General features: G+C 50.2%; 1 protein-coding gene across 1 annotated transcript in view; it reads right to left on the bottom strand.

The window, feature by feature from the left end:
- LOC135186928 (pinopsin-like) overlaps positions 1 to 12,135 on the bottom strand; it is a 28,087-nt gene extending 15,952 nt beyond the window's left edge. The window contains exons 1-2 of the mRNA XM_064165127.1: positions 11,580 to 12,135; positions 9,691 to 10,019 (exon numbers count right to left, since the gene is read on the bottom strand). Coding sequence (XP_064021197.1) covers positions 9,691 to 10,019; positions 11,580 to 12,135 — 885 coding nt within the window. The remainder of the gene's footprint in view (positions 1 to 9,690; positions 10,020 to 11,579) is intronic.
- Between the last annotated feature and the right edge of the window lie 434 nt (positions 12,136 to 12,569).

The following is a 12,569-nucleotide window of genomic DNA, read 5'->3' on the forward strand; positions in this document are numbered from 1 at the left end:
ACTGGACGTGGCACTTGGTGCCATGCTCTGGCCTTGAGCTCTGTGGTAAAGGGTTGGACTTGATGATCTGTGAGGTCTCTTCCAACCCTGATGATACTATGATACTATGACACTACCTTTTGGTGGGTTCAAATAAGATGCTTGACTCTCGGTGCTGCCCAGCTTGGAGGAGTTAAGTGAAGGTCCTTTGCAAATCTTTTTTGCTTTCCAGTCAATGGAAGCTGTGAAGAATTTCCCCTGTGAGGGGATTAGCAGGAGAGATAATGGGGGAGATTGGCCAGAGCCACTTAAAAATGACTAACCAAAAGAAGGTGGTCTTGGGCTGTGTCCCATTTGAAGGGAAGCACACGGTCTCTGCAGGGCAAGCAGAGACTTGGCCTCACCATTAGATTGCTCTCTGGAAACTGTGGTTTCTGATCCTAACACAGAGCTCTGACAAAGGTGGTAGCAGGCAAGAAGTGGGGAAGGAGAAGAAATCCATTTCCATTTGCTGTGCTGACATCTTTCACCTCTGCTATAGTAATTTTTCTCATCTCTAGAAGGCCTTGGAAGGTGATAGAAAGAGCCTTCTGCTGTACAGGGGAGAGAGCTCTGATCTCACATGTCCTCTCAAGTGCTCCCAGCCAGCTCTTGCACTCACCTCTGCCCTCAGAGGAGTGGGGCATGTGATTAAAATTTGGATTGCAATTCAGTTCCTCAGTTGTCTTTATAAACACAGAGGTATCTGTTAACTGTATGAGAAGTCTTGTGCCACTAAAAGGGCTTAATTAATTTAAGTACCAGAATGTTAATCATCCTGGTTGATATTTGCAGAAGCTGAGTACCGAGTGTGGGGCACAGTGCAGTGCTGCTAGGAGGTTTCTGGCTTCTCTATGTTGTTCCATCCTCCTCCTGTTGAGTTTTCCATGACACAGCAGATGTGTTTCTGGGCTTTGGGGCACTTAACTATGTGACAAGGAAATATTTACAGTTCAAAGGAAGTGTGCCCTTTGGAGGCATTAATCCACATCACTTTTGTCAGTAAGAATGAACATTAAAGCAGTTCATCACTATGTTCATATTGGTTTGATTCTCCTCCTTCTGCATCTTTGTTGCTTTAGTTGGGAATGAGTGTGATGATAACCTCCACTCACTGAGAAGCACATGTTTTCTCTACAACTACCTGAAAGGAGATTGTAGCCAGGCAGGGTTGGTCTCTTCTCCCAGACACCCAGTGACAGAACAAGAGAACACAACCTCAAACAGTGCCAGGGCAGGTTTAGGCTGGACACTAGGAAGTTCTTCACAGAAAGAGTGATTGCCCATTGGAATGGGCTGCCTGGAGAGGTGGAGGAGATACCATCCCTGGAGGTGTTTAAAAGGAGGCTGGATGAGGCACTTAGTGCCATGATTTAGTTAATTAGAAGGATTAGGTGATAGGTTGGACTCAGTGATCCTAGAGGTCTCCAACCTGGTTAATTCTGTAGTTCTCAGACATTATGTGACCTCTAGACATAAAATCAAATATTAGCAGAGTAACAGCCTCAGGTTCTATCCACCCAAGACTGTTCAGATTGTCCTTGAGGAGTCCAGGTGGGCAGGGTCAGTCCTGGCAAGCAGCAAAGCCGAGACCTAATGGTAGCCACGAGGAAGGGTATCCCAGTGTCTCACCTCCCAGGGGACCGAAGTGGTCAGAAGAGGTCTCCCCAAGCTCACAAGCAATCACTGTGTTCCAAGATGTAACAGTAAATCAAATGAAGTAGCGTGAGTGTTTTGTGTGCCAACAGCCAAGTGTATCTGCACAGCAGCCCCGTGCTGATGTGCAGCCTTGAGCAGGACCTTTATTGCAGGCTGCCTCAGAGAAGACTCTTGAGCTCCTCTCTGTGGAGTGTTTGCAGAGCTAAACTTCTTTTCCTAGCTAAGAGAGAGTCCTCCCTGTGAATCCAGACAGCTGGCAACGCACTGCTGTCTCTTGGATCTTCCAGGACACCCAGGCACAGTATTTCATGATTTGAGGGTGAAACTTGGCTACTCTCATGAAAAACCTGTGGTGTGTGAGGTAAAGCTGCATTGGGCTTGAAACGGCTCTGCTCTCCTTCCAGCTCCCTGCCTATTTACTTGTCACTGAGATCAAAGAGCAAGTGGGAGCCTCTTCAGGTGCAGGCTTGCTGCCAGGGCAGGGGAGGTTGGTCACAATCCTCCTGTAAGGCTGAAGCAGTGATTCTTGCTCCTGGAGTTGAGTTTTTGGGGATGCTTTTCTTTGCCAAGCCCAGAAGACCACTCATCAGACAGGGCTGAGGAGTGAGAGGGCACTGTCCCAGGGCAGCTGCTGCTGAGAGCTAACTTGCATTTGCTCACACACTTAATGCTCAAAGCCCTGGTCAAAATCCCCGTGCTGTGAGGGATGCTCCTGTGGAAAGGTAGATCTGGGATTTGCTAGTTTAGAGTGGACATCAGGAAGACATTTCTTCACCAAGAGTTGTCAACACTGGAACAGGCTGCCCAAGGAGGTGGTACATCCCTGGAGGGGTTTAAAAGATGTGCGGCTGTAGTGCTGAGGGGACATGGTTTAGTGCTGACCTGGCAGTGCTGGGTTAATGTGTTTGATCTGATGATCTTAAAGGTCTTTTCCAAGCAAAATAATTCTGTGATTTGCTGGGCTTCCTTTTTCTGACTGATGATAAAATGATCTTGTCCTGGGAGCAGATTTCTCCCTTTACCTTGTTACATGGTTATGGGATGAAACCCAGGGCAGTGATGGGGCAGAGAACAGGATAGACAGAAATGCTGCCTGTAAGTAGCACAGCAAAAGTTGTAAGCCTGGACTGACCCCACAACCCTGAGGTACACAGAGGAGGCTCACACAGAGCCAGCAGAGGAGGAAAATGTGGTTTCTGGTACTGGTGGGTGGCTGTGCTGTGGGAAGGAGGAAGGCGCAGGTCTAGCAGCGGGGCACGGCTGCTCCCCGATGTCCTGCAGTGTGAATGTGCTGGGTGAAACAGCTTCCCTAAGGCTTGGAACACTTCAGTTCTGAGGTTCTGAGACACCTGGTGAAGGTGCTCTGAGATAGAGGAGATTGAAGCAGCTGTAAACTCTTTGGTTTTGTTTTCAACTAGAAAAACCTTCAGGTAAGTGACTGCTAGCAGACAGACTTCTATTGCATGTGTACAGCATAGAACGTGGTAAGAGATGGCCCAAAAATAGGCTTATCCATGCCCTGGCTTGCCCAGGCATGTTTTTCTGCTCTCCCTCCTTCTGTTTCGGGAAGAAGCAACTGCAGGAAAGAAGACAAAACAACCTGGAGGCACAGAGTCTAAGGACTCTGCCTGCCCAGACTTGTTTTGCTCCTGTGGTAAACAAGATACACAGGCTTAGCTTGTGCCTGCCTTGTGCAAGGCCTATGCTGTTCCCAAATTTGGGACCTAATATGGTCAAGCTTGGAAAACTGCCATTCTGTGGGTGTTCTGTGGGTATTCTGTGTCCAAAGGCCCATTAGTCTTGGCTACATTGATACAAAGATTTGAGCAGTGTGCTCTGCCATGATCTGCTGTTGTATTTGTGCCTATTGCCTGCTGCTGCCATTGCTTACTGCCTTGTTGTTTGCCTGGAAACTCCACTGTCTCAAGTTTACCAGGAACAGGCTCTAAATGCCTCCATGTGATCAGCCTGCATAACCAGCATGACACTGTGCTGAGGCTGCACATCACAAGGCATCCTGCCTGCACCTGAAAGTCTCCTGCCAAGATGGGAAGTCCTGGAGATACACAGATCATCCAGAGGAGCCAGAAGATAAGGTCAGAGATTGTCTGCCTCCTTTCCCCAGAAGCCTGGGAAGAATCAGAAGCCTCAGCAGCTGACAAGACAGTAACAGAATTCCCTGAAAGCATTTGGGTGCTGTCTGAAGCTGTAGCTAGCCCCACGAGTTGGGTGATAATAATTTTGTGAGTAAATACTTAAAGCCTCTTTGTAATTCACCACTGCCTTCTGCCATAAGCAAAAAGGAGCTCCTTGAGTCCATCTAGTGGGCAAACAGTATTTGTCCCCAAGAACCTTCTCCTCCAGTCCCATGAATGTTTATATATTGTTGTGAGTTATTCTATGTAAAATGTTTCCAAGACCATGTGAAGAACCAATTATTATTAAAACTAGTGGTCAGGGGTGGTGAGAGTTCTGAATATCAAAATTAATAAACAATGTGAATTTGGGGAAAATATCATCTCACATTAATTAACTTCCCCTCCATAACAGTAAGTCCCCTCTAGCTCTTTGGCGAAGTCGAGTGCAGTCTCTGTGTCCTGATGTCAAAGCAAGTTGAAGAGGGAACAGAATCATAGTGTGGTTTGGGTTGGAAGAGACCTTAAACATCATCTAGCTCCAACCTGCTTGCCATGGATAGGGACACATTGCACTAGACCAGATTGCTCAAAGCCCCATCCAACCTGGCCTTGAACACTTCCAGGGATGGGGACTCCACAACTCCTCCTCTCTCACAGTGAAGAACATTTTCCTAATATCTAGCCTAAATCTTCTTTCAGTTTGAAACTGTTACTTCTCCTCCTACTGCTACACTCCCTGATAAAGAGTTCCTCCTCAGCTTTCTTATAGACACCCTCTGAGTACTGAAAGGCTGAACAACTTCAACTGTTTCAGTCTTCCTTCATAGCTATGCTGGTTGGAGAATAATTTTTACTGAGACAAATTAAATCCTTCTCTGTGAGAAGAAAGCCAACATGTGCCCTACATCACCATTCTTCTGCTGAGAAACACAACCAGTCAAAATAGAGCTAGGGCAGGCACTTCACACACACACTGCTCAGCTCTCACTTTGGGCTGTGCCTTCTCTCTGGCGGTCTGGTCTCTGGCTGGTTCTGCCTTTAACTCTCTAATCCACATAACCCTTTTTCCCCCTGACCTCCTTGCCATCTCCCTTTGACATCTCACCTCAGATCTCCAGATTTATCATGTGAGATATACATGGGTTGATCTGGTTATTTCTGGAGGGAAGGGAGCCCTCTTGGGGACTTTGATTGTTTCTGGGAGTGGTATTGTGTTTCTGTGTTACTTTTAATTTGTACATAACTATATATACTTGTGTATATGCTTATATATTGTGCTGAGCCGTAAATAGACTGGATGAGGCACTTAGTGCCATGGTCTAGTTGATTGGATAGGGCAGGGCGATAGGTTGGACTGGATGATCTTGGAGGTCTCTTCCAACCTGGTTGATTCTATGATTCTATGTAGCTGCATTCCTTAATTTCCAGCTGTCTGAGTCTAGCCTGGGTGTGGGGGGCAGGTAACACCCAAACCATCACAATAGCAGAGGGGTTCCAGCCCACTGATGATTTCTGTGGCCTCCCCTGGACCTACTCCAACAAGTTTATGTCTTGTGCTGGGTGTCCCAGACCTGGATACAGTACTCCAGGTGGGAAGTGTAGTGTGTCAGGATCACTTTCCTTGACCTGCTGCCTATGCTGCTTTGGAAGCATCCCAGAATATGGTTAGCTTTCTGGGCTGTGAGTGAACATTGCTGGTTTATATCCAGCACTCCCAAGTCCTCCTTGTCAGGGCTGCTCTCAATGCCTTCATGCCCCTGCCTATATTGATACCAGAATTTCCTCCAACCCAGATGCAGGACCTTGCACTTGCTGTTGTCGATCCTCCTGAGGTTCACACATGCCTACCTTTCCAGCTTGTCCACGCCCTAGTGTATGGCATCCTGTCAACCACACCACTCAGCTTGGTGTCCTCTGCAGACTCACTGAGGGTGCACTCATGTCGTATGAAGCTACTGAACAGCCCTGATAAGCAGCTGTTGGATTTGCTTTTCCACTTTTGCTGCTTGCTCAGCCTGGTTGTTGGCTCTGTCCCAGGCTCTGATTCGCTTCTGCAGTCTGTAAAGTCTAAGTTGATCTGAACTGAGGGATTCAAGTTTCCCTGCTGTGGCATATAGCATGGATGAGACCCTGTGCACTCATCTGAATTTCCATGCTTGGCTACAGCAGGGAAATAACCTGATCTTGAGACTGCTGACAAAACTAAGGCAATTATCGACCACAGAATCATAAAACAGTTCTGGCTGCAAGAGACCTTTAAAGTGGAGCCCAATCATTAACACATCACTGCTATGTCACTGCTGAATTGTGTCCCTCTGTGCTGGTTTGAGGCTAAATAGAATGTTTTGGTGAGAAGGATTAGATCACAGGCTGTGAAAGAGAAACAGTGGTGATGTCTACTTCACTCATAGGCTTGCTGAGAGGTATAAGAGCAGTAATCCAAACATAGATAAAGCATTCAGGCATTTGGGCACTGCCTGGGCTTTGAACTGCATTTCTCTCTGACCTGACCCTCTGTCTCTCTGATTAATCCACTTTGCTTCCTAACCCCCTGGCCAACCCCTCCGTTCTTCCTTGGGACACAAGGCAACATCTGGGGCAAGGTTGAGGGGTGGGAGAAGGTGGAAGGGCAGTTGAGAGCCCCTCCTGGGGACTCAGGTTTCTGGGAGGGGAGCTGTGTTTCTGTATTACCTTTTACCTTGTCTATTTCTGTCTATAACTGTATATACTGTAAATATCTGCTTGTTTATAGTGCTAAGCTGTAAATAGAAGCTTCATTCGATTGCCAGAGACAGCTGAGTCCAGTCTGGGTGATTTCTAAAGTGGGGGGGGGGGGGGGCAGCTAACACCCAAACCATTACACCCTCAGCACTACCTCTATGTGTCTTTTAAACCATTCCGAGGTGGTGACTCCATCACTTCCTTGGGCAGCCTGTTCCAGGGCTTGACAACTCTTTTGTTGAATGCATTTTTCCTAATGTCCTATGTAAACCTCTGGTGCAACTTCAGGGCATTTCTTCTTGTCCTAGCACTTGTCACTTGGGAGGAGAGACCAATGTGTATCTCTCTCCAACCTCCTTTCAGGTAGCTGTAGAAAACCATAAAGTCTCCCCTCAAACTCCTCTTCACTAGAGTAAACAACTGAAGTTCCCTCAGCTGCTCCTCACAAGACTTGTGCTCTAGACCCTTTACCAGTTTCATTGCCCTTCTTTGGACGTGCTCCAGCACCTCAATGTCTTTCTTATAGTGAGAAGCCTAAAACTGAACACAGTATTTGAGGTGCAGTCTCACCAGTGGCAGATACAGGGGGAGCATCCTTGCCCTTTGCATGAACCCCGGTTAGCAGGCTTCTGCTAGCAGCTCCCTTTTGGGAATAGGACCAGCCATGGGAGGCCAAGTCAGGTCTTGCCATCACACTAAGGCACTGCAGTGCAGCCCCTGCTGAAAGATCCAAAGGAAGGAGAGATAAACCCTTGCACCCAGCCTGCCACCACTTAACTTCATTGCGCTCTTGCAGCACAACAGCCTGCCCCCAGGTAAAGCAGCTGCTCAAGGAGGTATCAAAACAGAATAACTTATCAGAAATTGAGATAATGAAGGGGAAGGCTCAATGTGTTTGGAAACCCAAACACCCTCGTTCTCTAATGGGTTTTTGGTATGCAGGTCTATTGTCTTTTATCAGCAGTGTGCTGTAATATGTTCATGTTCCTTTTGGTGTTCATTTGGAATGGCTCAGAGCAAACCTTTCCCTCTGGCTACCACCTGCCAGTCTGAAGTGAGACCTGGGGGCAAAACCAGGTCCTGCCATGGTGGTGACAACTTTCTTCAGGTTTAAGGAAAAGCATGAGGCTGAAGCAAGGCAGTAGGATCTGTCAGCTGCTTTCAAGCAGCACAGAACAATGAGAGCCTGGGCTGATTTCCAAGATTTGAAGCATCACTGCGTATCTCCTGCAACAACAATCAGGTCAGGAACCCCAGCATGACAGTACAAATGTCAAGCGCAAGGAGAGGATTTTTGATGCCTGGCTGGAGCCAAACACACAGGTGTCCCCTTACAATTTTACCCCTGTAAGACGTGCAGATAAGCTCAGTGATGGGAAGCTACTCACAGCAGGAACTGAAAGCATGGTAGAAGTGCTGCCTAGAGCTTCAAGTGCTGCCTAGAGCTTCGCCTTGTCTAAAGGCAAACATTTGTCATTCAATTCCTTAAATACTTGGTTTGCATGTGTAGCTGATTTGGGTCAGTCTCTTTTCCCTCACTGCTACACGTATCAGAGGTTTTGCTGCTTCTACACCTTGTTGCTATAGGGCATGAGCAGCAGCATGACCAGCCATGAGAAGCCTGTTGGTGATGAATGTGCTGCCCAGGTCCCACGCAGCAGAGAAGCAGGTCCCCTCCCTCACGGCTTCTTCCCCTTCCTCTCCAGGCTTCTCAAATGAGCCCAGGCTTGGCAGAACCAGTGGGTTTTGGCTTTCCCACTTCATGAAAATCCTGCTTTGTGGAAGAATAACTCAGATCCAGACAGAGATATGGGTCTGGCAAGCCAGGTAGACAGCAGTAGAGACTGATTCTCACAACCAGCTCTTGCTTCAAGAGCCTCACTCTGCAGGGTAACACAACAGTAGGATAGGGTGAGTATAACCTGCTCAGGGCAGAACTCATTGCTGTCTACAGCTGCCTGAAGGGAGGCTGTAGCCAGGTGGGGTTGGGCTCTTCTGCCAGGCAAGCAGCAACAGAACAAGGGGACACAGCCTCAAGTTGTGTCAGGGCAGGTCTAGGCTGGATGTTAGGAGGAAGTTGTTGGCAGAGAGAGTGATTGGCATTGGAATGGGCTGCCCAGGGAGGTGGTGGAGTCACCATCCCTGGAGGTTTTGTAGCTAAGCCTGGCTGGGGCACTTAATGCCATGATCTGGTTGCTTGGCTAGGGCTGGGTGCTAGGTTGGACTGGATGAGCTTGGAGGTCTCTTCCAATCTGGATGATTCTATGATGCTATGATTCTATAAAATAAATCTGTTGTGTGCCCAGCCTGAGCTGCCTGGTCCTTGCCTGCCCAGAGGCTGGTCTGTAACAGGGTTCCCCTGCCAGTGTTGCCACAGCATCAGCAGGCAGCACTTGTACATCACTCCCTAGGACTCATGGCTAAATATTGATGCTCTTAAAAAAAGCCCAGCCTCTGCATCCACTTTTCCAGCCACTTGGCAGTGCTGACTTGACAGTGTTTGGTTCCATACATTGCACTGAGTGGGTTGTCACTATTCAAAGTGAACAGAATTTTTCTTGGGAATAAATGCTCCTGGTCATTTATGGATTGGCATTGTCTGGCTTGCAAGGGGTGAGATTCATGTCACAGGACTGCCTTGCAGTTTGTGCTTGCTAAACTCCATCTTTTTGCTTTGGCTGGACAGTGCCAGCAGCTGGAGCACCTAGGATTTCTCTTTTTAGCACTCTCTTTTGCAGGGTTCACTCTCACATTTTTGGAGGAGAAGCACTGATCTTCAGAAATCACAGCTCCCACCCTTCTGCACAGCCTCTGAACATGCAGGTGATGCTCACTTCGCCTGTGGATTTAAATCCTAGGACCAATCTCATCAAGGTAGGTAAGCCCTTCCTAGTTTTAATTAGGGACAATTGGGAGTCTCTTGAATGGTCTGGCAAACTCCCCACATCTGTGGGCCTGTCCTAGGGATTTCAGCTTCTCACACTTGAGTGTGACTTCCAATGCCCTGGTAGATTTGAGCCTGTCACCAAGACATTTACAGGAGAACCAGCTGCTAGGAGTGGCAGCAGAGAGGTAATAAAGGTAGAAAATGGTGATCACTGGGTTTTGCTTGGTTTGGGGTCACAGTGAAAAGGCAGCTGAGGAACTTACTTACCTGCCTCACAGCACACAGAATCCTCCCATAGGAATAGACAATAATGCCAAAAGGGACGACAAGGCAGAAGATGAAAAGACATATGATGTAGGACACATTGCTGGCGTCCTTTGAATGCCAGTTCACAGAGCACGTCGGCCCTGGTCCTTCCGGCCCATAACTGCTCCAGCCAAAAAGAGGAGGGGTAGTCCAGATCAAGGAGTACATCCAGGATAGGACAATGCCTATCCTTGTTTTCCTGTAGTTGGTGGTGTCAGCCTCTGTTGTTCCTGTCATGGTGCAGTAACGTTCGTAAGAGAGTACAGCCAGGGAGGTGAGGGAGACGATGCCTGTGTCAAACCATACATGTGTATTAGCAGGAGAGGCTGGAGCAAGGCTTTGGTCTCTCTTCTGAAACAAGTCTGATGGCAAAGGCTTTGGAAACCTGGGCTGGGGCTGGAGATGTGTCTCTGAGAGGGAAGGCTGCTGAGAGCCTGATCTCCCTCACCGAAAGCCAAGGAGGGTTTAAGCACATGTCCAGCCAAAGCAAGCCTGTGATGAGTGCTGATTAGCAATTAAGCGCATGGGTCTGCATCAATACATGTGTGTGACCTGCAGCAAAATCCTGGTTTCTATCACATTTGATGGCTGGTACATCTAAGACTTAAGGATTAAGGATTAATAGCTGTATTTTCCCAAAGTTTAGGACTTGACCAGCTTCATAGGCAGCTTCTGTCCGAAATATTGGCATTGGCTCTTTGCGCCCTAGGATTTACGCTTTGTGTGACCTCATCCAGGGGAGAGGTGGCAGCGGATATCTGAGCTGCAGCTGCCAATGTGGTATCTTCAGAGTGGCTGCGAGTGGTGCAAGTGTGTTCTACAGTGGTGGTGTGCAGCCTGGGTGTGATGCCAAGCTGTTTTCCTCTGGTTGTTCAGATCTGTTGCTGATGGGCAGAACGATGCCTCTGCTGGCAAAGCTTCTGACCCGTGTAAGTGCTAGCTGAGGGAGAGCCTTGCCGATACGTGTTGATGCTTGCAGTCAGGCTGGGAGAGATGCTCAGCACTGGGAAGCCTGAATACATGAGATGTTGTTAACCTTCTCTCAAAGTGACATTGCTCTAAAATTCTCTTTCTGTAGCTTTGGGAAGACTACAGAGCTGGGAGACAGCACAGGGACAAGGCTATATACCTGCTGTCCCCACAGCCTGCTTGCCACCTCCACCACACCACGGGGGTCTCTCTCTGCCTGGCTGGCAGGTGAGGAAGAGGCTGGGTAAAGGCAGAGGAGCATGTAGGATGCTCTTCCTTATGCCCTTCCTAGGTCTGCAAACATGCTTCTCTTGTCCAGAGTAGTCCCAGGACCTGGAACTCCAGCATGCCGTGCTGCTCTCAGGGTTCCTCTGCACCAGCATCACAACAGTCCTGCCTGGCAGCATCCTCAGGCTCATCTGCCCCATTCCTCACTCCCTCTGCCCTGAGGTGTGCATCGCTGGGCCAGCCACGACAACAGGGGTGGGCAATGTTACCCTGGCCTGCCCAGTGCTGCCATTCCTTCAGACCTTGGCTGCTCTCTTTTCATTCTTTGAAGTTGTGGGAGTCCTTCAGCCATCACAAGAAGCATGCTCTCTGGCGGGAAGAACGTTTCCCCCCAGATTTGCGCCTTTTGCATCCTCGGGGGACTGCTCCTAACACGCAGACCCGTGTCCACCCCCGCCCTGCTCTCCTGCCTGTACACTCGCAGACAAGCACCGGTGCACCCGTGCTGCTGGTTTGGGGGCTTTCCGGGAGCTGCCGGGGCCGCCCCAAGCGCAGCCCCATCTCCTCTGGTGCAGCCCTGCCCTCCTCCGCGGGCGCAGACCCCTGTGGCCGTCCCCGCTCCCACCCCCCGGGGCCGGGTGCGTCGCACTCACCGCAGAGAGCGTTGGCGAAGCCGTGCCAGGTGCAGGCGGCCCCCGGCGAGCCCCGGTCCCGGGCAGCGGCCATCCCAAGCGGAGTGCCCAGGGCGCAGACCAGCAAGTCGCTGACGGCGATGTTGAGCAGCAGCAGGTTGATGGGAGAGCGCAGCGCTCGGTAACGCCAGAAGAGCAGCAGCACCAGCAGGTTGCTGCAGAAGCCCAGGCTGCCCACGGTGCCCAGGCAGACCGCGGCCGCCAGCCGCCCGGAGGGGCTCAGGCAATGCCCTGGCTCTCGAACCTCGGCCGCGGCCCCGCAGCTGTCGGCGGCTGCGGCCGGCGTGGGCATCCCCGTGGGGTGCTGGCGGCTCCGCCGCTCGCTGCCCACCGGTGTGTCTCTGCCTCCGTGCGCGGCAGGGGCCGCTCCTGCTCTGCGCCACCCGGGGCTCCGCTCCCTGCCTAAGGGGCTGAGGCCGGGCACCATCTCATCGCAGGTGTGGGCCGGCAAAACAGCCGGGAGCCGAGCCTGGCACGGAGCAGCTGCTGCGCTGCGGGCCGGGGAGAGGAAAGGCATTGAGATGCTGGAGCATGGCCAGAGAAGGACAACAAAGCTGGTGAGGGGTCTAGAGCACAAGTCTTGTGAGGAGCTGCTGCGGGAACCGGGCTCGTTCAGTCTGCAGAGGAGGAGGCTGAGGGGAGATCTCATTGCTGTCTACCTGAAGGGAGGCTGGAGTGAGGTGGGAACTGATCTCTTCTCAGTGCCAGACGACAGGACAAGAGGAAATGGCCTGAAACTGCACCAGTGGAAGGTTAGGTTAGACATTAGGAAAAACTTCTTTCCTGAGCTGGAGGAGCTGGTGGAGTCATCGTCTGTGCAGGTGTTCCAGGGACACGTGGAAACAGCAACCTGGGACATGTTGGTGCCAAGGGGGCTGTGGTGTGGGTGCAGGGGTCACCCTGAGGGACACACTCACTGTTTCTGGCATGGCATTTGCCATGTATTTTTGG

The sequence above is a fragment of the Pogoniulus pusillus genome, chromosome 26 (assembly GCF_015220805.1).
Source record: "Pogoniulus pusillus isolate bPogPus1 chromosome 26, bPogPus1.pri, whole genome shotgun sequence".
Taxonomy (NCBI): domain Eukaryota; kingdom Metazoa; phylum Chordata; class Aves; order Piciformes; family Lybiidae; genus Pogoniulus; species Pogoniulus pusillus.